The sequence below is a fragment of the Rhea americana genome, unplaced genomic scaffold (assembly GCF_003343005.1).
Source record: "Rhea americana isolate MKP2758 unplaced genomic scaffold, rheAme1 scaffold_337, whole genome shotgun sequence".
NCBI lineage: Eukaryota > Metazoa > Chordata > Aves > Rheiformes > Rheidae > Rhea > Rhea americana.
Window position 1 is genome coordinate 639,265 of NW_028186465.1, and position 26,156 is coordinate 665,420.

General features: G+C 37.5%; 1 protein-coding gene across 1 annotated transcript in view; it reads right to left on the bottom strand.

Moving 5' to 3' along the window:
• The window catches only part of MAP3K5 (mitogen-activated protein kinase kinase kinase 5), a 71,256-nt gene that overhangs the window by 15,254 nt on the left and 29,846 nt on the right, over positions 1-26,156 (bottom strand). Inside the window, exons 9-19 of the mRNA XM_085311274.1 lie at positions 24,127-24,280; positions 21,302-21,409; positions 15,850-15,899; positions 11,092-11,187; positions 9,739-9,820; positions 7,667-7,800; positions 3,918-4,045; positions 2,979-3,115; positions 2,161-2,266; positions 1,025-1,182; positions 351-528 (exon numbers count right to left, since the gene is read on the bottom strand). Coding sequence (XP_085167400.1) covers positions 351-528; positions 1,025-1,182; positions 2,161-2,266; positions 2,979-3,115; positions 3,918-4,045; positions 7,667-7,800; positions 9,739-9,820; positions 11,092-11,187; positions 15,850-15,899; positions 21,302-21,409; positions 24,127-24,280 — 1,331 coding nt within the window. The remainder of the gene's footprint in view (positions 1-350; positions 529-1,024; positions 1,183-2,160; positions 2,267-2,978; positions 3,116-3,917; positions 4,046-7,666; positions 7,801-9,738; positions 9,821-11,091; positions 11,188-15,849; positions 15,900-21,301; positions 21,410-24,126; positions 24,281-26,156) is intronic.

A 26,156-nucleotide genomic window follows, 5' to 3' on the forward strand; every position in this document is an offset into this window, starting at 1 on the left:
ATGGAACAAATATTCTTCTACTCATGTAGAAAACTCAGAATTGAGGCTTGCAAATGAATACTGTGCACTCTTTCAAGGAAAACATATGCACATTAAAGAAGTGTTGCACAAAACAAGAGAAAGGCTTTCAGGAACTGTATTAGAAATATTTATTTGAATCACTTTGTGCTGTTGTGATAACAGAATTCTACCACTACAGTCCTTCTGCAGCAAGCTGCTGGAAAAGTTCATGGCTGAACATTCAACTGCAATGGAGATCTACCATTTCACCCTAAAGACTAAATCGGCAGTTTCAGGAAACAATTTCATTAACAAGAGAAAAATGCAAAGTGCGTTCAGCAATGCTGTACCTGAGAGCTTTGATGGGGACTTTCTTTTTCTGCTTGAAACCTTCAAGAATTCATCTACAAGTAGCTCATGAGCAAAAGCCCGTTTATCAGGATCTGGTTCAAAGCAACGCAATATGAAAGCCTTGGCTTCTGCAGACATGGATTCAGGAATCTCTGGGTGTATTTTAAACATTCCCACCTGAGACAAATGATGTAAAAAAACCAACAGCCTTGTTGTTCTCTTCCCAAATATTAAACAATAACAAAAAAAAGTATTTAGATATGAAAGGTGATACTTTGTTGCCACGTTTTGACATTATCTTTTAGTAACTACCTTATTAAAACATATTTAATCCAAAGAACAAAATTATTACAGACTGTATAATTATTTAACTACATAAAAATCCACCTCCAAAAAGAGTCTCCCACAAACCAGAAAACTGCCTCTTTTCTCAGCTGTTTTTTTTTTGAACACCAGCCTTGTGAATAGCTGTTTTATTGCTCAATTACTCTCTTCAAAACTACACAACACTCCTACTCAGTTGAATCAGCTCATTCTTCTTAACATCCTCATTAACCAGGCATTTCCTTTATCTTCTTTTCCTGCAATTTCTAATTCTAGCTTTTCCAAAACAGTCATAAGATTTCCTGTGTTTACAAATACGGGTCTGAGCTGTACAAGGAAGACGTCTGACCTTAAACATAGCTGCTTGTGGTTCTCCCAATTCATAAAATGGGGGTTTCCCTGTAGCCATTTCAATAATTGTGCATCCCAAAGACCAGATGTCTGCAGCCTTCCCATAGCCACGTGGGCCTTTGTCTATGATTTCCGGTGCCATATACTGAAGGGTACCTGTTTAAAAAATATTCATCTTTTTATTTAGACATATGAATGATGCAAATAGGACAAGAGGAACAAAATCAGTGGGGAAACAGGAGATTAAAAATACTCTATTATTCAAAATTCAAATTCAAATATATTAATAAATATTTTACATGAAACTATTCAAAATTATTAATCATAATATTGGAGCTAAAACCTGGTTGGTGTTAAAAGCATCTGATACCATCTACTGATTTGGTCCTGTCCCCTGAAAAGTCAATTATAACTATCAGAGGTTTCAATGAGCTTTAGATCAGTTGTAATTTTCATTTACTGTATTATAAGATCAAGATTAAAATGAGGAAGACTATTCTGAATTGCATCCAAAGAGGAAAAGGAAGTAAATGAAAGAAGCCTGAAGGACCAGTGGATATGAACAGTTCTCCTGAAGTACAGGAATCATCCTGATACAGCATTCTGCATTTTGTTGCATCTAGAGAGCAGGTATTTAACAGAGGATGGAATTAAAATAAGAGTCACTTCTCATTTTGCATAATTATTTAATGTGGTGCCTTTGGGTGATTTAAAATCCAAATCAAATTATCAAGAAAAATGAGGATCAGGTTAAGAACAAACTCTGTAGATGGCAGTTCTGGAGTTGAAGCCAGGATGCCAGAGCCAGTCATGGAAGAAAAAAAAAAGTTAGCCTTGTCAGCGGGATGAAAAAAAATCATGTGCACAGAAGAGACAGATCCAAACATGACATAATAAAGACAGTGCTCTTCTGTAGTAGAGGACTTTCATTTCTGAAGCGGAACTCCCAAAACAGTATTCTCTTTAAACAGTGTATATAAGTAGTCTGTAGTTTAGGATTAAGTATATAGAATTAGCTTATTCATGCAACAATCTTATATATTGACTTGAAATCAATGAAAGCTAAGCAACTGTGGAATATAATCCTACCCTCACAGTTGGAGTGAGGGAAGACATTCTCCTCTGGGAACATACCAGTGAAAGTTTCAGTACATGGGTTGATTCCTGCAAGTCTCTTCGAAGTTCCAAAGTCTGAGATCTTTAACACTCCACTGTAAGTGTTGATAAGCACGTTATCACCCTGAAGAACAGAACATTCAGACTGATTATTTTTCTCTGCTGATTATTCACTTTAGATTTCTTGCAACACACAGTTCTAGAATGCACTCATTAATATGCAGCAATTACTTTCTAAGGCTCTTAACAGTGTAGATGAAAGAGGAATCAAGAGTGTTCTTGCCTTCTGTATTCCCATTGTAAGAAACTTCATTTCAGAGAGAACTTCCCCATCTATAGGAACTTTACAAGAATACTCAGATGAGGAAAAACATTGAAAAAAAGAAAACAAAAGAAAACAGATCATTTGTATCTGGAATCTCATAGCAAAAGCCCCTGCCTATATCCCTTCCACACAAAAAATAGAAAAAGAAACATATCAACTTTATCGCATTTTAAATGATAATATAAGTTAATTCTTCTCGTAAAAAATATTTTGTTCATGCAGACCAAAATAAACACTGGTTCACTGACCTAAGCCACACTTCAGAGTAGCAGAGAGTGCATGTGACAATGAATAATTTTTGTAAATAATTTTTTTGAATACAGAGCATATGATTATGTAGTCACGTAACCGCTTGGCTAAATCTCTGCAAGTCATTCCAACAATAAAACTGCAGTAACGTGATCTATAATAGTACCAAAGTACAGAGAAGCAGCCTTCCTTTCTTTCACAAGCAAAGTATAAGATCAGAACACTGCTGCTTTTATTCATGATTTTCACGACAGCTTCTCACCTTTATGTCTCGATGCACTATCTGATTATCATGGAGGTATTTTAATCCTTCAAGAATCTGCTTAGTGTAAAAGCCAATTGTCTGCTCATTATTTTTTAATGGTCCCCATTTTGATCGCAGAAGAGCAGAAAGGCTGCCTATAATTTTGGAAAGGAGAAAAGTGAGAGTAAAATCTAATTAAATTTTGCCTTCTCCCCCAAAGGAAGAAGAAGTAACAACAACAACAACAACCAGCAATCTCAAACCAAGGGTAGGCACCTCTTCTATAACTGAAGGCCTCTTATGGATAATGCTAATTTATATCATCCTTGCCCAAGTAATTAAAAAGAGAGTTTAAATATTTCCACTGGCCTCAACTGCAGCCAAGGACCATATGCTTTTGCAAACAGGCAGATCAGGCACCAAAATCTGCTCATCTCTCTCCTATGCTCAGATATAAGGTGCATAAGAGGAACGCTGAGAAAGAGCAAAGGGTAAGCAAGCATATGAGCATCTGCGTACATACACCAAATTCACAGTTTCTGGAAAAGCTAGGAATTTAATTTTTATTATGTCTGGCTGATACAGGTTCTTCAGTCTGAAACAGAAGCAACAATCATCAGTCACAGTCTCCTGGGTTATGCACATTAGGAGGATTTAGCCATCTGAGACCAGCAGCCTTTGCAGCAGGATGACAGAGATCATCTCTGGTTGGTAGGTAAAAGCAGCTCACTTGCCACAGCAATGACCAGAGCTGTATCTGTTGCATATCTTATTTACCCCATGATAAGAGAGACTTGAGTACTTGACCTTTCCAATCTTTCCCATTAAGATATGTTAATTAAAATTACATTTGCATGAAGTGTATCTCTTTGCAGTACTGTAAGTTTTATGCTTTTAAAAGGTAAAAAGAAAATCAAAACCCATCAAACCAGACCCCTTCCTCCCCCCACAACTTACCTCCTGGCACCTGTTCCATGAATATTTTAATGAAGCCATTCTCACTAAGAGAACCTAAATATTGGACAATATTCTTATGTTTGAGATGCTTATGCAAAGCTATTTCTTCATGTAGAGGCTGGGAGTACCTGGAAAGAAAGGAAAGATGTTACGCAATGTTGAGCTTCAAAAACAAAGTCTTGTGCCTACTATAGTAGTTGAAGTTCTCTGTGAGCTCCTATGAAACACGTGGGACCTCAAATACTGAAGTACTGTGCACAGTAACACAATACTATGTGTTAGATATATTTAACAACAATGGCTATGCTGTGCATGTACAAAAAATTATTTGAACATAATTATACATAAATAACATTCTATCTAGTAATACATATAATACTGTATATACACACACACACATTTTACACATGTATGTATATATATAAAAATATATATATAAAGAACAAATACAGGTAGCAAAACAAAACTTGGGGAAAAGGAACTGTTCTCCAGTCCAACTTGAAACTTGAAGAGAATAAACATTTGGGCAAATATTTGGATCCAGACTACTGCCAAAGTAAACCAGTAAAACAGAAAGCCAGCATACAATAATAATCATCTTTTTACTATATTAAAACAAATAATTAAATAATTAAAACAAATTATCATCTAAGTTTCAATTAGTTAAAGCAGGTGAGTTATCTGAAAGCAAAGAGTGGATAGCCAGCAGAGTGAGAAAATAGAAATCTTCATGGGGAGATGTTCCAAAGAACTCAGAACAATTTCATCAAATGTAACTTGGCAAATGTGAAATATTTTTCAGAGATATGTTTCAATAGTGTTTTTGCCAGGAAGGTTTTTGAAGTCCAAATCCTTCCAGTGTGGAACACCACCACTACTCTGTATCTTAGAAGCTGATGTGCTCCCTGGGCCAGTTCTAACTCTCTCCCCTTCCAACCAGGGGTGAGTCACACACACTCCATCATGTCAGTTGCCAGATTTAATATTTTATCTGGCAAAATTTAGACAATATGTTGAGTCTGGTGGATATTTCCACTAAAGCACTAAAACCTGCAGCTAGACTGCTGAAGTAGATGTTGGACACAGACCTCTACTGTCAGTCCAGATGCAAGAAGAAGCTGTAGAGTGCTAAGTGCCAGGAGTCTGGTTACGTAGTCACATAACTGTTGGGCTAAATCCCTACAAGTCACTCCAACAATAAAACTGCAGTAATGTGATCTATAATAGAGCTAGTATATCTGTACTTCCTCAGTATGAGTGCTAAGGTGCTCATATCATAGAATCATAGAATCAGTAAGGTTGGAAGGGACCTCTGGAGATCATCTAGTCCAACCTCCCCACTCAGCAGAGTCACCTACAGCATGGTAGACAGGGTTGTGTCCAGGCGGGCCTTGAAGATCTCCAGAGAAGGAGACTCCACAACCTCTCTGGGCAACCTGTGCCCGGGCTCCGTCACTCTCACAGGGAAGAAATTCCCCCTCATGGTCAGGAGGAACTTCGTGTGCTTCAATTTCTGCCCATTGCCTCTTGTCCTGTCACACGGGACAACTGAAAAGAGTTTGTCCCTGTCCCCTTGACACCCTCCCTTCAGGTACTTGTACACATTGATAAGATCCCCCCTCAGTCTTCTCTTCCCCAGGCTGAAGAGGCCCAGCTCTCGCAGCYGTTCCTCATAGGGCAGRTGCTCCAGCCCTCTGATCATCTTTGTAGCTCTATGCTGGACTCTCTCCAGTAGCTCCATGTCTCTCTGGACATGATACAGAGGAAATACAAATTGTAACAGCTAATTTGACCTTGCAGCTATTAGCCACCAAAAGAAACAGTTTTACTGCCATCTTCACCTTCATCAGGCTGCTCTCAGCATATCCCTTGCACCAGCATTGCTTGTTTTGAAGAATAAGTTTTTTTTTTTTTTTTTAAATGCAGGGGGTGGACTTAGCTTTCCACTAATTCAGCTCCAGCAACCAGTTTTCCCTGGAGCCATAAGAGTGCTAGTGCCAGGAATGCAATCTAAGCACTTGGCCAAAGTTACTGGGGAAAAGCACATGTGAGGTCCTGTCCTTTTGGGTCAGGTAGTTATCAGTTCACCTTAACTACAGCATCAGGCTGCAAGTGGAGCCTGAACTCTTAAAAATGTGGCCAAAGAAAGAAAATGCAGGGGCATCTAAATATCTCTTCAGAATATGACTATTACAGAAAACAAATAAAAGAAAGCATCTTTTTAATGAAAAGTGTGCCCTTATAGCGGACAAAGAAAACTTTATAGAAGTTTCTACACAATCTTCTGGCAACATGTACGATCCAATACAATCATAATAACAGTATGTGATGCTGGATAGGTTATGGAAAATATTAGTCCTTTTCCACAAGTGGTGGTTTACTCATAGATCCTCTAGATGAAAATGAGGAGAATAACAGCCATTGTGGTGGACAAGAATATCCTCTTGAAACTGCTGTTTTGAACGCTAGCACCTTAAGACAATTGCTATGTAGAAAAGGATAAAAACAGTTTCCTTCCTGATATTAGTGGTAGATTGAGCACTGTGCAAACAAGGACATAGTTATTTCCTCCTACAGAGAAAGTGTGGTATGCTAAAATATGGGACATCCTGTTGATGGAGAAGCTATCCATTAGCTCAGATTACTAAACCAAAAAGCCAAAGAGGCAAAAGAAAACAAGACACTTCAAAACATAGATTCTATTCCTGACTTAAATAATGGTCAAAAACTCACTTTTTGAATCATGCTGATATTCTGCCTGCATTTACTTAATATTTAATTCTTCCTGCTACCAAGCTAAATTCTGTCTATATCAGAAGAGCTTCCTTCATAAAACGTATTTCTTTAGTCATAGATGAAGGAGGGAATTATTTTTCTGTTATCAGTCATGATAATGACTTTATTTCCTATTTTTTCTAACTTCCTGAAAAACCAGCCTAAATTATACTCTTTACAATGTGACAGAGAATCACTTTGAAGATCTAGATACACAAGTTATCTGGTAAGAAACAAACAACTCTTACATCACTTGACCACAAAAATGAAAGGGTTATTGCAGAATTTAAGAATGAGAATAACTTTACAACTAATACAGTGGGTCTGATGTTCAGATTTGCTACCACTTTTATTACAATATTTGTGGAAACCTTWGTATTTGTAATACAAATTCACTGCAAACCTCAACATATACAGTTACTAAGGACATCAACTGTCTGGTCTTTACATAGTAACCCTTATAAATGGGGAAGATCAGTAAGTCTATAAAATGACTCTGCATGAAAAAAGACCGTTCCGTATGTTTTATTCTAGTGGTGAGGGGCTTCATAACAAATCATGTATAAACAGAAAAGGAAAATGTCTTTAGTAACAATTCAGACTCAGAATTTTAATAATTATAGATCATGAATTTGAATAGTTCTCTGATAACAACTTGCTTGTGCATGTGTGAGAACATAGAGCTTATCACAAGGTATTCAAATGAGATTCTTTATTTCAGCAACATTTGTTTTGGAAAGAAGATGCAAAACCTGAAAACTCAATTGTGATCATGACTCACTGCGTTTGGTATTTTTCAATAACCTGGATCTGTCTAGATACAAAGATAGAGGAGATCATTTTATACCATAGACAGGTAGTTTATTGCCAGCTTTGTCAGTCAGGTACTTCCTAAATAGCAAACTCATTAGTCACGTCACTAACAATCAAAGCATGTAACACACAAAATTTAGAATCTGCTGTATTTACTATACCTGCTATCTCTCTCTGGGATTTCTTTAATAGCAATTCTGACTTGATTGCTCAAATCTCGTCCTGCATATACAATGCCGTAAGTTCCTTTTCCCAGAATGACTCGCTCACCATGTTCATCATATTCATAATCATACTGCAAAGTAAACCACAAAGTGAAAGGAATGAAACAGATCTATTCCATCTGACAGTAGGTACACAATTATGGCATCTAAGAGACTTTTTGCTCTCTGTAGACCATGGAGARGGAGAGGAAGACACTACAAAAGGACAGTTCAGATACTGTACAGACATGTCTGTGTGTCTCCACTAACTATATGGGGAGCATTGGCTTTTGAGGTAGCCATTTCAGGTAAGTGCATACTGCTAAGCTAGCCTTCATATGTTCTATGTAGTTAAATCTACATGTCTTATTCAACAGTGCATGCAATTCTGCTGGCAGGTGCTGTAAAAACAGCTGAAGACAGCAGAGGGCACTCTGCATCAAATTGAGAACTTCAGTTTCCACTTCAACACAGAAAGCAAGGTAGCATATGCTTATTTGTTCCAGTTGCTCTCCTGACCTGACCACATCTTCCAAAAACAGTACAACCTCAATCGTGCCAGTGCCAGGTCAGCCAGCTGAGTGTGTCAACAGAGGTCAGTCAGCATTACAGTGTATTAAATACGGCTTCTGCCAAATTTAAATTAACAAATGCATGGAGTTTAAGGCCAGTTGAGATATAGCCATTGGATTATCTCATCTGTGCTCTTATTTAACATACACAAGTGATTTCACTCACTCACTCCAATGTTGAGCCCAATAGCTCATGCCTGGATAAAGCTTTCCCTCCCACTCTCTTTTCTCCCAAATAAAGGCTGATATCTTTTTAATAAAAGATGCAGAGAATCTACTACTTCTTTTACTGGTATGTTTCAATAGTTAATTACTCGCACGGTAAATCATGTCAATCATTTCTAATTTCTTTGGCTTCACTTTCTTACCATTGTTTTTCTTAACTAGATTAGAGAGTCCATTAGCACATAGCAATTTTCCCTGTAAAGATACTTATCCACTGTAACCAAGTCACCCACTGCTTTTCTTTTTTCTAAAATAAACAAATTATGCACCCTCAAGTTTTCATTACAGAGCATTTTTTCCTAGCCCACGAATGGTTTTTGTTTGTCCCATTTCCAATTTCAGATGTCAACTCAAAACTGAGAAACAGTGCTGGATTCCATATTCAACACTGACTCTTTCATTTAGCTCTGGGTGTCATCAGAGCTTTGGGACATCAGGTTTTCATGTGATGGGATATGGACTCCAGTATTTTATCTTGTTCCCTGCCACCTAAAAACAAGTCTAAACAGACTGAGTACCGCATTGCAATCACTGGCTTTATATTCACTTTTTAACTATGTGAATGTTCAGATAGAAAAATGAAGGTGAGCTGTTAGTGTGTAAAGGCATATCCATGCAAATTATAATTTAGCTAACATGGGAAACAGCAGCAGAAGCAGGGCAGCCTAGGCTTCAGTGCAAGTTGATGGGCTAAAGATACAAACTCCCAGAAGTACCGACATCCATCGTACGCTTGGTGTTTGCTGTTCATTGCTGTGTTTGCCCACAGATCATAACTAGCCCGGACAAGCCTTCCCATGCTACAATTATATCCTTTTTTGCTGTGCAAACAACTTGTCAGTAATACAGGTTTCCAGTGATACATGAAACAGACAATAAACAGTCTTTAAAATTTAAACAGATGCTAACACTGCCTGACTTCAATGACTGTCAAGAAACTGTAACAAGTGTTATTCTGTAACAAGCAGGACTGTGGAGAATTTCAAAGTTAAGTACCTTTTTAAGCAGTATGCTGACTGAAATATGAGAGATTCAGCTATGCTAGTTGTAAGTACTACATGAGGAGAATTAACAAAGAATGATTATTTTACAAACAGTAGAGGATTAAATTTTAAAAAACAACAACATTTGTTTAATTTCTTCCAGTGAAGAGACCAATAATTTCCTCTCTCAAGTAAAACTCTATTATTAAAAGCCCCAAATTATTATTATGCTGAAAAAAGTAAACAATACCTCTAGAGAGTCTCCATCACATTCCCCATCCTCTGTATTCTTCCCTATTTCTTCAGTTATACTATTCACCATGTCAAAAAACCTATTAAAGCAAACAAATACACACTTGAGACTTAGTATGGAGACATCAAGAATAATTCTCTAAATGAATCAAAAGAACAAGCCAAAGAAGGTTTAGATACAATAAGTATGTAGTCAGTGCAACAGCAACTTCTTTGTAGGCAAAATAATAATACTTTCTGTTTACATTTGCAGTTTTCCTACTTATTTTTGTAACATATCGAAAGTGCATATAAATGTCCATCATGAATGAAATTATCCACGGAATTCACGCTTCAAATAGCTATGTACTAGGTAAAATTATCATCCTATACCATTGTTTCTTTATGTCCAATAAAAGGACTGAAACATCATGAAAAGTTCCTGGAAGTCTTGGATGCATTTGGAGAAGACTTGGTGATGCAAGAAAGCTAGTTTCAGTTTTTGAGTGGAGTCTATTTTACAAATCCACAGAAAAAAATATATATATATCGCATATAACTTGTCCTCCTTTGAAAKGATGGAAGAATGCATATCTCTTAAGTCTCACATTGCTTACTAATCTTCTGAGATGTGTTCAGACAGTAAGGGGAATGAGCATGGTCAAAGAACCTATATGAACTAGAAGGGATGAGAGGATAAACTAGGGATTGAACTGGGAGGTTGCTTCAGCTGTTAATAAGGGTACTGCAGTGATTTTTGGTAAAGTTGTTGCCTTTTTAGCAGGAAAGAACATGAAATTCCCCCTCGGAATGCCTTCTGGATCAATTCAAGACCACAGCACTCAATTCTAGGGAGCACAAATGTGGCTTACAACTGTGATACTGCCCTAACTGTGCAACAAACCCTTACCATGTTTCTTGTAGGGATACTGGTACAATTTTGCCTATGTAAACATGATGATAGCTATGTAAAGAAACCAAGTGTGTTTCTCTGTAATTAGAAATCAAATGTTAGCTTATTGTTACCCAAAATGTTCCTGGTTCAGAAAATCCATGCATAATTTTAGGAGGCATTTGGATTGTTAAGAACAACAACAACAACAACAAAGTTAAATTTGTAGATGTTTGTTTCTAAAATATGTCTGTACTTGGGCTTTGACCCTTCAGATCTCATGAACCTCTAGGGCAGTATTGGGCTTTCAGGTCGAAGATAATGAGAATCGAGGATGTTCAGATCACCTCTTCCCACAGCTTTGAAACAGTTAGTCCCTGTTGTGCATGCAGACACAATCTGCCCCATCACAGGGGCAGATTATTTATGTTTTATTTATAAGTATTTCTTTATTTATATAAAACAATAACTGTAACAYACCTCCTGCAGTGAAGTTCTGTGCAGAAATAGATTTGAAAGTCATCCGAGTTGTGCAGCACATAGAGGAAACAGCACCTTTCTTCAAACTTCGAAATGCTGAAAGAAAAGCCAAGCAGAATGTGTTATTGGGAAGATGCATTTGCACTTTACCAGCTATGTCAAACCATACACATCAACCTATTTACTGTGAGAGAGAGACAGCTTAAACCTAAGAAGCCATGATCCATTACTTTACTGTAAACTTATTTTCTTGTATTCTCCAAAGCTCACATTCTGCTTGCCCCTAGTTCACACATTGCCAAAGGGAAAGTAGGAGCAAGTTCCTACTTAGAATAAGGTCCTTAAATTCCACTTAATATTGTCATTACTGGGCTCCTCAAAGAAAATATCAAACCCTATCTGAATGAGCTCTTTCTGCAAATTTGTCATTCAGCATCATGCGTCAAGTTGATTCAGTAAATTGATTGCTAATATACTAGAACAGAAAAAAAAGCTGGCTAGAGGTATTGTAAGGGAGTAATAAAATATTTGAGAAAATGACAAATTAAGTCTCCTTATTAATATTCTTAAGATATTGGATAAAATCTACAGTCCTAATGAAATCAACTGACTTTAGCTCCATCATGGTTTTAATCCATCAAGAGAACAGTAAAGCACAACACTATTCTATGATGTGCCAAAGGCTTTATGAGCAGATAGAGTTGATTAATGCAGAAGCATTTCTTTGGATTTCAGGAAATACTTGTAATTTTCATCCTTTGATAAGTGTCTATAGTTATTTGATCATTGTCTCTTTTTATGGCTTCTGAACTGTAGATCCCTTGTGATAACTTTTGACAAGCAAATGGCTCTTTGGTAAGTTGGGGTCTTTATATAACACACATTCTAAATATGCATTTCATAAAGCTACTTACAAAAAGAGTGAGCCTCATTAATAAGAACATAGTTATTTAGGTTTCGTAACTCATTTACTTTTATGTCAGAAAAACCTCGTATGTGCTAAGCGAGGTACGTATCTGGGAAGACAGTCACTGCCTCCAGTTCACAAATTAACTTTTAGTCCACTAGGATTACAAACATATAGGTGATATTAACAGTTACTCATTCTTTTAAAGTTCCACGTGATTTTAAATACTTTACTAACCTGACAGGCACAGAAACCAGCTACTGAGACAGTAGTGAATAAAAAGGTAAGAATGTGGGGTATACACAGAGGTCAGGCAAATCCATAAATATTTAAAGCCTTTAAGAGAATGTTTACATTTGCTTATATGTTCTTTCCTCCCTGAAAAAGTCATTAAAAAAAAAAAAAAAAAAAAGAAAAAAGAAAAAAGAAAAAAGAAAAAAGAAAAAGAAAGAAAGAGAGACTAAAAATACCAACTTACAAAAAGAAGCTTGGTAATTTGCTCAGGAAATGCCTCATTTTGAGAGTTACTGAGCATGTGTACTACCCACCGGCTTCTACAACAGCAGAGGGGGAGCTGAATTTGCAAAACTGAGAAGTCAAGCAGGGAAGGACAATGCTGTGTGGCCTTGTGCCCAGCTCCTGTGTGCACCCAGAACTCCTGCTTGTCAGTGAGAAGTACTGCAAATGCTGTAAGCATTGTTTACCAATAATTCTCAACAAAGTAACAGATAAAGCAGTTAAGCATTGGTATCAAGCACAGAGAAGTAAATTCAATGAATCTTTATTTTCTAAAAGTGGAGACAAGGTTATAGTTAGAATTAAGCAGTGTGACAAGGTTCCAAATTCCATGAATGTCAGAGAAGACGAGAAGAGAACTTGAGATGGAACACGAACATCCTTGTGGTTAATCCTTAAACTATGAAGAAAATTGAATGTAGGTCTGAATCCAATTTTATTGCTGTTTCTAACACTACCTTTATCAGCATGATCTGTGGGGCACTTTCCCATGGAAACAACACAAGTAGCTGTTATTTTGTAATTCAAGGCTCCTTCTGGATACCAGTAGTATTTAGTATTCCACCTGCAGTCCAGCAACTTTAGTTTGCTTTTTTTTTTTTTTTTTTTTAAAGATTGTATCCTCCTGCTCATATGACCTCAGCCCTACAGAACACTAGGGAGTTTTTTAAATAACCTGAGAAAGCACCTTGGGTAGCAGCTATGTTCCAAAAGCTTTGATGAAGCATTTAAGACTAACAGTACTTTTTGGCTTAATTCAATAATATAGATTTGTGTTCGTGAGGGTGAGAAGGCATATGACAAAAGCAAAGTTATTTACGTTACAGCACAAACCACTAATCAACGAGTTTGCTAAAGCAAACTTGGTTATCATGACTTCCTGCATATAGAGTGTGATTCAGCACTCTGTTCAGAGTTGCTTATTATTTTTCAGATCCCTTTGCAGTTCTTGAGAGCAAAACTCTATTACTCATGAAAATAAGATGCTGATTACATTGGCTCATGAGGAACACACCAAACAAGTGTCCTCTCAATCATTTCCTTGAAGTATTTAGCAAAAACATTAGTCATTCCAATGCTAGATGTCTCTTCAGCCCTGCTGCCAAGAGATTCTGTATGTAACACAGTAAATATTTACGGAGGCCTTTGTTGAAAAAGTCTCCAAATCATGTACAAAGATCTGCCCTGTACATTAAGGCTGTACCTCTACAGCTGGCTCTTGCTAGCCTACAAAGGGTGAGAAGCCTCATTAAGCTGGAAATTCCCCCTTCCTAGACAGCTTGAAGAGCTTCAAAAGAGCCAAAAATAGTCTGGATACAAAAACAGATTAGAAGTAGGCCTGGTTCTGAAGCATGTCCTATGCCAAAGACTATCTGGCTTTATAAAACTAATTAAAAGTTGAAAGATGTTGGAAAGGGAATGATCAGAAACTTGTATACATTAGAAAAACAGGCTTATTCAGTTTTATAATTGCATAACACAAAGATTTTCCCCCTGTAGTTCTTCATGGAAGCAACCACTGAGCTTTCTAAGAATTCATAGTGATTCTTGGCTCTACTGATTCCTTCTAAAGTTTTCCATGTCATTTTGCACATCTGTCTACATGAACACAGACTAGAATTTTAACTGACAAATTAAATGACAATTGAAAATTCAAATAACAAACACAGGAGGATATATAGAAAACACTAGTGACTACACAATGGCTTAATAATGACAAAAAAATCAGAACGAGGCAAAAAATTATATACAGTGTGTATATGAGTGTTTGCAAAAAACCCATATATACACACAAAAACATGCTGTAACTAAAATCCAAACCAGACTGAACTAAGTGTATTACAGCAAATTTTGTTTAAAATAAGCTGAATCCCACAGGAATGAATCTCTGTCTATTGATAGTTTGGTTTTTTTAAAGTTACTTTTTGGAAGGAAAAAGAATCATCCATCTGTGCAAAAATGTACTGCAGACATAGCAACAGCTTTGTGTGTGTGGAACAGTTATTATTAGAACAGAGCAATGACTATTTAAAAAAAAACTAAAGAAATACACTAAATGCAAACACCAAAGTGAAAGTCACTGGATGCCAAAGTGCAGATAACTCCTAGAAAAACAAGTAAGACTAAGACAAAGAATTGGTCTGAACAGTCCACAGAAGACTACTTTCTTAGCATCAGTAGGCACAAACAGTATACACTTATGTTCAACCTCAGCATGTTAGCTAGACCCATTGGCTCTGATTCTGCTGTTCTCTATTCACAATATGGCGCAAAATCTTGATTTAAAACAAACATAACAACCCTCCAACCCCAACCACCTCCACCGAAGAATTCTTCATAGTAGGTAGAAAACTCTCTGCTGAAATCAAGTAAAAAGATGGCCAAATTTCCTCCTTTGTCAACACCTGACAGATCCCTCCCAAAGAGGGAAATGTGAAGAGAAGATAGCACGCCTTGAACACGTAACATCATTCTCTTCTAATCCAGTCAAGTTGTTCTTGCAGGTATCATTTCTGAACCTACTCTTTATTAATCCATGTTAACCTGCTCCACATGAGTCTTTGTGAGGGTTTTTTTAAAAATATATTTTTCTATTGACCTCCTTTTCTGCCCCCTCAAACAATCTTTGTTTTCATTTTGTGGCCAATCCACCACTCTGCCACATCGGCCATCACTGGCCAATAGACATCTATCAACTATCCATAGATAATATCTCTTCCTCAGGGGCCCCCTCTGACACTGTTCTGCTGCCATATCTGTACAAAAACAAAATAAAAAAAGGCCACGCACAAAATGTAACAACGAGTAAGCAACAAGAATACTGCAAGACACAAAACACCACCAGCTCGCCAGTTCCTCATGTTTTCACTGTCTGCATCCACTTGTCACTTCTGGGCTTATATACTCTGAACATCAAGCATTTGGGACAAGAACTGCCTCTTTGCGTTTATGAGTTTTCCAGTATTTCAGAATCTCAAACATGTGACTGCAGCTCCTGGGTACAGCATAAAACTCAAGTAAGATGGCATAAGATGTAAGCAGTTACTTTAATTCCAATGTTACTTAGCATAAAGTCAGTGACTACCACCATCAAGAAAAATAATAGTGTTTTAACTTAACATGATATTTGCTAATTTTTACATAATAGACTTTGTCCAGTGTCTATGACAGAATAGGACTCTTTGGGTTTTACTTATATCAAGGCATCTGTGCAAGTACCTGCAATACTCTAATTCGATTTTGTGCTTTTTATTCCACCAAGGCCCACAGTACTAGCTCAGCATAACACTCATTCAGTTACTCTTTTCATCTCAAAACATGAAAGAGAAACTYACCTTACTCCCCTGATAGAAGCAGCACTGAAGTTCCACTCATGAATACCTTTCTGTAACACACAGAAGAAAACAAACATTCCTTTTTAAAATGAAGAACCAGTAGGCATATCTTTTAACCCAGAACTCAAGATAAACACTTCAGTTGTAACAGTCTATGACCGTGAAACAATCACTCTTCAGGGCATTTTTTCAGCCAAAACCAATGTGGCACAAGTTCTAGATAAAAATTTGGGGTCTGCTTGTTTCTTCACCATATCCTCTGCAAACATGGTGCACTTTTTTGAAGCTATGGAAAATCAGCAGAGCAGAAGGGCTGCCACATAGACTGTCCTGGGTGCTGAAATCAAGGTCATGTGCAATCCTCCAGAAAAAGGGAGAGAAAACTCCATCTCTAGGAATAACAGAGTCCGCTCTACAAGCTCAGGCTCCTTAGGATGTGGGAAGAACAGGCTGAGAGAGATAGAAATCAGGAATTATGATGCTGGAGTGCAAGGTGGCAAGTTCCTGAAAAGTCAGCAGAATTGCTTGGGGAAGGAGTAAACCTAAAGACAGACTGTCTAGGGAAACAGAAGAATAGAATACTTCCCCAGAAATACAGAAGATAGCAGTGAGCCTGTACCAAAGCCCTGAAAGCCGCTGGACTGGTAAACCAGCCTGGAAGAAAGACTAAGGACCTGGCTGGAAGAAAGACAAAAACACAAAGAACCAGACATCATTTATTTTCAGATCTTTTTAAATTTAAATCAACCACACAGCAGAACTGATCTCTCTTTACAGACAGCATTATTGCTCTAAGATTAAGTTCTAATAAAACTTCAGTAATCAGAAGCTTTTTGTATCTTTTGTGTAAACACACTTCTTTCAGGGAAGTTAGAATGACATCACCTCAAAGTTGCAGCAACCTTTACAACATAAAGGCACGGTGTCAGCCACAAATGTAACCAAATGTATCTCAAAAGAAGATATGAAGCTGAGTGCCTTCTAATATATTCAATGAATAGTGAGATATATAGAAGTCATAACAGATACACTGCCAAAATAGTTGCACTATGTGCAACAAATTATAGAGAAAAATATTTTCTTACCTACAATATTTTTCTGTAAGGCTTCAACTTCTCCTCTATAACTCTTTCTTTGCTGTTCAAATTGCATTAAAGGTTGTGATGCTAATATAAAACACCTAACACCATGTGCCAGACTTATATGCAGTTTTCTCTCTTGAAATACAAACTTCACATGATTGTAACTGTAAAGTACAATTATTAAGTGAAGTGTCTAGTACTTCTCCAGTGTAAAATGGGGGGGTGGGGATTCCAATGGGGGTAAGGGAAAGGGACGGAAAGTAGGCAGAGGTGAAGAGAAGGTGGGACTGCATCTTGAAATTGAAGTACCAAATGATGTTAGTATGAAGTGTTTGTAAAACTACTATTTTGAGTTGCCTGCTTCTCTTGCATAAAGATCACCATCTCAATCCCTCTGCTAGTAAGGAGAGCATATCTGCAATGTCTTTTATGCCTCTCTCCACATACAAACTCTGCCACCTTTCAATTTTCCATGCTTGGAAACTTTCTTCAGTGCTTTGCTATTGGTACCTGTCCAATTCCCACTACTGTCAATTATCTAAAATTTAAGTCTAAACCAAGCACCCTGACATGCAGAACTGTTCAAAAAGCATAAGAAGCCTAAGTATTGTGGGTTTTACCTGTCATTTACATACAACTAGTCTCTCTCAAAGTCATACATTTTTCATTTACCACATCATGTTCTCAGGCAACRAAATAACACAAAACCTATGTCCCTCATGATCTTGCCAAGTTTTGAATACATTGGAATAAACATTTCAGGCATGCTATCCAAATTCAGCATCTGTTCTTTGGTTAGGCAAAAAAAACCCCAACCACTCAAAACAAAACTCAAAATGGATTCAGAAGCCAACATGAGACAGAGACAGGCTGTTCTGTTTCGAACTTGCAGACAGCACTGCTGCATTCCTCTAAACCTACAAGGAAAAAATGGCTAAAACAGGGAACTGCAAGGCAACATGATGTGCATACTAAAAACCACAATGCTGTCTGACTTCTGTATACATGTATCCACGTTAAACTTCATATTATGAAAGGCACAAAGATTCAGATATGTTGCTAAAAAGACACAGAAAAGGACACATATTTTTCCTGGCATTGACTATCAACCCCSTAGTCATTAAAAAGTTACTGGTTTCAGACTCCACTGTTTGAGTTCCATTTTGCATCTGAAGCAGAAATTCAGTTTGTGCACAAAAAAAGAAACACCCTGCACAAACCTCGTAACAAATAATTTTTATTCTTAGAGCACTGAATCACAGAATCACAGAAACACAGAATAGTTGAGGTTGGAAGGGGAGTCTGGAAATCATCTAATCTAACCCCCTTGCTCAAGCAGGGTCACATAGATCACATTGCACAGGATCATGTCCAGGCAGCTTTGAATATCTCCAGAGAAGAAGACTGCGCCACCTCTTCGGGCAATCTAGTCCAGTGCTCTGTCACTCTCACAGTAAAGAAGTTCTTTCTCATATTCAGGTGGAACTTCCTGTGTTCCAGTTTGTGCCCATTGCCTGATGTCCTGTTGCTTGGCACCACTGAAAAGAGTCTAGCCCCATCCTCTTGACATCCCCTCTTAAGGTATTTGCGTACACTGATAAGATCCCCTCTCAGTCTTCTCTYCYCCAGGCTGAAGAGGCCCAGCTCTCRCAGCCTTCCTTCATAAGAGATGCTCCAGCCCTCTGATCATCTTCATAGCCCTACGCTGGACTCTCTCCAGTAGCTCCATGTCTCTCTTGTAGTGGGGAGCCCAGAACTGGACACAGTAGTCGAGATGAGGCCTCCCCAGGGCTGAGGAGAGGGGCAGGATCACCCCCCTCTACCTGCTGGCAGCACTCTTCCTAATGCAGCCCAGGAGACCACTGGCCACAAGGGCACATTGCTGGCTCATGGTTAACTTGTCCACCAGGACTTCCAGGTCCTTCTCTGCACAGCTGCTCTCCAGCAGGTCAGTCCCCAGCCTGTACTGCTGCATGGTGTTAATCCTCCCTACGTGCAGGACTCTGCACTTGCCTTTGTTGAACTGTGTAAGGTTCCTCTCCCCACAACCTGTCCAGGTCTCTCTGAATGGCAGCACAGCCCTCAGGTGTGTCAGCTACTCCTCCCAGTTTGGTATCATCAGCAAACTTGCTGAGGGTGCACTCTGTCCCTTCATCCACGTCATTGATGAAGATGTTGAGTAAGACTGGTCCCAGGACCACCAGCTATAGGCCTCCAACTAGACTCTGCACCACTGAGCACAACCCTCCAAGCTCTGCCTTTCAGCCAGTTCTCAATCCACCTCACTGGCCACTCACCTAACCCATGCTTCCTGAGTTTGCTTAGGAGGATGCCATGGGAGACAGTGTTGGAAGCCTTCCAGAAGTTAAGGCAGACTACATCCACCGCTCTCCCCCCATCTACCCAGCCAGTCAGTCCATCAGATGTCTTGGCATCCCTTGCCAGATTTAATTACAAATGGACCTTAGCCTTCCTCGTCACATTTCTTCATACTTTGACAACATTCTTATACTGTCAGGATTTGCAGGGATGTGATGGGGAAGGCTAAGGCCCTTTTGGAATTAAATCTGACTGACTTAATTTTGACTGATGCAATCAATCACTGACTTAATTTTGGAAAATAACTATAGGTAAATACATTAATTTATGTGCCAACATGAACTGGAATCTGAGAGCTGGTACAGCTCTGACAGATCTATAGCAGGTAGATTAAAACTAGGTAGTTGAAGAAGTYTCCAATCCCAGCTGCCTATCTTGTCCTTGCAAGGACAGCTGGTCTGTGCTTGTTATGGCAGTTTTCAGCCTTGCATATTATGAAGAAACAGAGTATTTCTCACTTGGGCTGAAAGGTAATACACATATTTCCTTCAGAAAAATCTCTTACCAAAGACAGATACTGCACTGGTTATATTTAACTCAAAACATCAGTTCCCTAACACTAAGAGAAATCAGGATTCTCCTATGATAAACTTCAGAGAGGAAAAGGAACTATTTAACATGAGCACATTCACACAAGGACAAACTAGTATGAAATGGCTATGAACAAATTCAAACAGAAAGCTACAAGATTTAATGCAACATTCTTCACCAGCAGTTTGCCACTCCAGACTCCTCTAGGAGAAGCACAGTGACATTCTGGAACCACTTTCCAACACGGTTGTTTGTGAAAGCTAACAAGCATTCAGATAGAGCTTATGTTATGTGAAATATTATATGGTGAGTGTGTCTGCAACAGAGGGGAACAGGACTCAGTAGCCCTGAAAATCCATTCCTATGCCCCTTCTTATACAATAGATAAGCCATTTAACAGAATGGAACAGATGGTTGAGAGATAGACTACTATATCTGGAAAACAAAATAAAATAATAAAAAAAAACAAGCACAAATAACTCATTTTCTTAGCTTTTTCTCACAGGCTGAGCCTATCTGTAAAAATATCAATTAGAATAAACTACAGATCAACAGAAATTCATTGATCTAGGCAAACATTTCAGTTTTACAAACTAAACATGCTATTTCAGCCACTGTCCATTTACATTGTCTCATTAACAACAAAAATTCCAAAAAGAATTGCCTCACATATTCTACATACAAAAACATTTCCCCTTTAAAACAACTCAAGTACAAAAGCTAAAGGATGAACTATCTGAAAAATAGGTTTTCGCAGTCCAATCTTGCAAGCAAACAAAATGTTGCCAAGAATAATGAACAGTGCTAGTTCTTAGAAATAAAGCCATCACCAGTGTTCTGCCCCTAACCGACCTGTCTTCCACTCGTTCTTCATATTCTCCTCCCATAGTTCCATGCTCCCTTCTTTCTTTGAGGTTTTCAGATGTCCTCCTTATCTGCATTCTTACCAACATTTTGCTTCTTAAGCATTTCAAAATGCAATAACCCTTCAATATTTTCCTCTCCCCTTTTATCTTCAGATTTTCTAAGCTCCTTTCCAAATACGTCTGCGTATCTCACACCTTGACACATGGGCTTCCCAGTTTTGTTGAGTTCTAGATCTTCTAAGTTTCTATACATCCGTCTGCCAAATATTTCCTTTTTGGTGCTTCATTGATCCACTGCTATTTCCGACATATATACTATATGCTATACACCGACTTTTAGTACTTAAAGAAGCCTTTACCACAGATAACAAGCAATACTGCAGGTACAAAAGAGGATTTTTTTAAAATGATGTAAAAATCCATTAAACATGACAATCAAAGAAATATCTTTATGTATGTTACTAAAACACTTTCTCCTTTGCAGAATCCATCACTAGATATGACTGTTTGCATGTTATATACCTTATGTGACACGCATACTTTTTTTTTGTTTTGCATAATTTAAGTTACAGCTGCAGAAACATGATGGTATACCTTGTCATCGGGCAGCACATGCCAGATAGATACAGTCTTCTCCTCAGCTTCACTGTTGATGGAGAGATATGAAGGCTGATAGATTTTTGTTGGTTCTAATATTAAAACCTTGTACAAGAAAATAATTTTAAGAGTTAGTGCAAGATGAATGAAATTTATAAAGTAATAAAATCATTAAAAACTATTCCTATAGTCATACCATATCAGGAACCACAAAGAAAACACAATGAACAATAAAACCTCAGGTACTGGGCTAGTTACATGTTGCTCACATTAACTTAAAACACAAAATGCCAATTTTAATTTAGTTTTTATGTGAGTCTACTGTGTATCACTCAGTGACACATATACTAATTTTTCTAAATGATTTCTCTGACTACTACTAGAAATCTTCAAGATCTTTCTGTCACAAGTCATTCCTTCAAAATGTCATTTAAGAATGTCTATCCATGTGAACTGGAGTCAGGGTGGGCCTTTATTATCTCATTGTAGAAGCATGTTTAGGTAGCTCAAAAAAATCACATCATTCTAGAGATAGAATTAACTGCTTCTGAGATAGACCACTGTGAACTGTAGAAGTTAGATTAAATGACTTTCTTAAAATCCACCACTGCAAGAAGCTCAAGTTGACAACCAAAGATTATAAAAAATTTCTGGAAATAAATGAAATAAAATCTAGAATAATCATGTAAAAGAGATGGGATGCAATGCAGAAAGGTTTGATCTAATATAGCCGCCATTTATAGGACCATTTATAGGAAGATTTCTGACCATCAAAATTAAGATTGGTGAACAACCTGATTATCTGCTTCCCTTCTTTTTTCCCTTCCCTCTCCCAATGAAAGCCCCAATCAAACACCGTCTCCAAAATATCCAAGATGCATAATCTATTTATTTGATAATTTTGTTCCTACCAAACTGATTTCTGCAGTTTAAAAAACTTCTTTAGGAAATAATGATTGACTGGGGCAACTTGGTCTACAAGAAGCTGATTTATGAATAAGCTGCTTGCACTGTGGGTGCCACCAGAAATTCCCTTGTCACTTTAAAAAAATACATAAACACCACAACAGAAACTCTGGGAAAGAGCCAGTAGCCAGAAATCTAAGCCATGCCAGCTCCTACAGAGTAAATGACCATGGGTACACACTTTGCAGCTGATGGAAGTGCAACGCCAAATTCTGAGAAGTGCTCAGTAAATGGCCTTTAACTTTGTAAACAGACTTTGACCAGTGAGATTTCAGAAGTGCTTCCCTGGATCTCTAGACATTTAAATACTTTTAAAATATGGTTTAGATCATGTCACAAACTAGGGTGTAGTGTGTTATTTCTTCCTCTAATGATTACAAAGAGGACAATGATACTGAAGTTACCAGCTAAGAGTGCAACTGACAGCTCAGCTGGTATTGAGGACTAGGGGAAGTCCCTACTGTCACAGTTTGAGAACAACTCATGCCAAGGATTCTGCAAAAAACTTCTTTTAAAATAAGTTATTTTTAAGTATTTGGGAGAAGGGAAGGAAGAAAATCACTATATTTCATTTTGTTGGCTTGCTGAATGGTGTGATTTTCCTTCCAAATACAGAGCAAATCATGTGCACAAATACAGTTTTGTAAAATAAGAGATCATATATCTCTGTCTGTAATACTAGAAATTTCCTGTACAATATAATCGAATTATGTGGTCACTGGGTTTATCTTTTGGCCCACACTATCTCAATGACCCGTTTGTTTCTTGATATTAATAAAAATCCAAATTATTTGGCTTGGAAAGTTCTGTATGCCTGAGCCTATTTTAAGTATTTAATTGCAACATTTCACCATCAAAAATCTAAAAATGACATGGTTTCCCTTTTACAAGACCCAGAGGATTCAAAATATTTTCCATCTCACTTCTCTCCAAAACTTTAGGCCCATTCTTTTCAGAGAAGCAGAACGAAGCTCCCTAGAGTCTCATGCTGTTTTGACTTTACTGCTTCAAGCTGTTACTGTTCAACACTACAGTCTTTCTTAGGTTTACTACTCCACCTACACAGAGCCCAAAACATAGAAGCCAAAAGAACTGTACAAAACAGCCAACATGTACTTCAAGTATTTGGAGGGCAACAATGACTACTATTTAAAACACTAAATGCTGTATTTGTTAGTGATTACAGAAAAAGAAGAGTATGCAAAACATTATTTCCCCTACTTATATAAACAATGTATATGGGCAACAAAAATCTTTTTACAGGCTATTTTCAGCTCTTTTTAGAACATCAGAGTATTTAGTAAATTTAAACTATTTCAGCAAATTATATATGAGAGAAACTGATAAAGTATATGAATACATATAGATCCAATGTTGATGAAAGTTATTTTCTAATAGTAGGAACAATAGATTTCCTGTTCAGGTTCATTTTCAACCTCTAATAGAACACAGAATTTATCGGCAGTAGGATATGCAAAGCCTGTTGAGCTAGAGAGAGAAATAAAATCTCTTTTCTTCAAAAGAAAACATAATATATTATCACCTGGAATAGAATGGAAAAAAATGCTTTAAAAACATATCCATTGGTAGCAAACACTAAATAATAAAGTTCTGTCTTGGCTTTTCTCTCATTACTTTAATATGGAACAGCCTGTGCAATTCCATTGTAACCACATGCAGTTAATTAAAAACAGTCTAATATGCAGGCCAAATTAATTTCTTCTGGGCAAGGAGCTTATTGTCTATCAAGCTACAAACAAGTGGTGTTTTTATTAATCATGCTTTGTATTCATTTCCTTCATGTCACAATTAAAAAAAGAAAAAAAAAAAACAAAAAAACAAGACAAAACACTTACTGGAAATCTAACTACAGACACATCTGTCTTTGTGGCTTCAACAAGGAAGTCCATCCAGAAGTCAACAAGTTCCTGTTTGGCTGTATGCTGTTCTGGATTCAGTTTCTTAAAATGCTGATATATCAAAATGGTCTCTACAATAGACTTCAGGTACCTGTGATTATCCAAGTAGATGAAGATAGTACATTTAATACAATCTATAAATAATAATTTCTCTACCTTTAATCACAACTTAAGCATTCACTAKTGCAAAATCAAGGCAGTCAGTAAAATTTTGGTTCTCTAATATTGCTTTTAATAGTAACAGCTTCCCATTTAAAACTGGATATGTAGCAACTACATTATTAATCTGAAATATTAAATGAGTTCTGGGACATTCCTTCTTGCATATGTTCCTGATCATATATATATTGTCTACTATCCTAAACCCTGAAAACTTCATGAAATAGCTAAATCTTGTACCTACAGACTAAACTGAGCCCATGTCAAACTTGTTTCTCTTGTGACCAACCTCAAGGTGAAACTCAGGTGAAAAGTCCACTACTTTAAACCAGTGCACTATTTTGCCTTCTGTATGGCATCTGTATTGCTTGCCGTTTAACACAGATTTTTAAAATATGATGCTTCTGGAATTAATTATACTATAAAGAAGACAACAGCTACACTAAGCAGCCTTCTGGCAATACTAGAGAAAGGATAACAGCAGTGCTGAATCTCTCCCATAAATGCAGATCATCCCTATCTCCAGTATTTTTCTTTCTGGAGCTAGTTTATAGACTTCCTCATAACACTGATTTCTCTTGACTTTTTTGAAAAAAAAGATGTAAATATAATCTTACATAATTTTTATGATTACTACTGCAGTGAGATGTACAAGCCTAAAGTGGATTTGCCACAGTTATCACAGTTCAGACTACCCTGGAAATGTAGTTGCTACACTTGCAACAAGATGTAAACTCAGAGGCCTTTTGGGAACATAGCCATGCATACTCTGACTGTCCTGCCAAGGCCATCTAGATATCCTGAGAAAAGTACATCTATTCCCCTTTGCACCATGAAGGCTCTGCTGAAGAACAGACAATGGACTGGGAGGGAATTTCTCACAGGAGAAATCCTTCTTGGAAAGTGAGAGTGCTGTATTTTCAGAGTTTAAACCACAGACTTAAACCCCAAAGGCACTGATACATAAAATCCTGACAAGGAAGCATTTATAAATATCAGAAAACTCTACCAGAAGACTTCTAAAGAGTGCTGCCCAGCTTTTTAGTAAAACATAACATGTAGTAAAAATGGACAGCATTGCAAATAAAAGCTGTTCACAATATGTTTATAAAATATTTGGTCAGAAAATCAACGGACTTCTCAATTTTGATGGTGTTTCCCATGTTATGTCAATACAGGATCAGAATTTTCATGTATGCATGCATTCATTCTCCTCTGATCAACTTTTGGAGATAGATTTTTCTGCCTTTATAAAAAGGCAAAAATAAATAGACTGTGATATATGCACTCTTTTGAGTGGCAGAGTAACAAATTTTTAGCTAGAAAAGTCTAGGTTCTCCCTAGCTAACAGCATCTGGCTCCTTGGTGAATAGGTGACTTGTTGCCTATAGGTAAAGCAGAGCAGATGCTAGGAGCCTGCTGTCAGGGCACACATCTTTTGGCCATTGCATAGCAGATGCTGAGTGTACAGGACTCTCTTGAACATCTCAATTTATATAACCTTTCCATTAATTGGACTTTAATCTGCACTGTTCTCAATCATAGTCAGATGTGRCTTGCACTAGATAGCTCACTGTGCGTAAGTTCTTAAAACAGCTGGGACGTGCAATAACCCTCATACTATTTGAAGGTATTTGTGCCCTTTTAGCCAAGTTGTTCTCTCTGCACTCCCAGAAACATCCATGCAATTACGACTAAACCCACGTGTCCACACCACTTTTCCTCCTCTACAAGATGATTGCTGAGATACAGTGTCTACAAGTAACTGCTCCTTTTGCTCTTGCCCTCAGAAGAGGCCAGAGGCAATG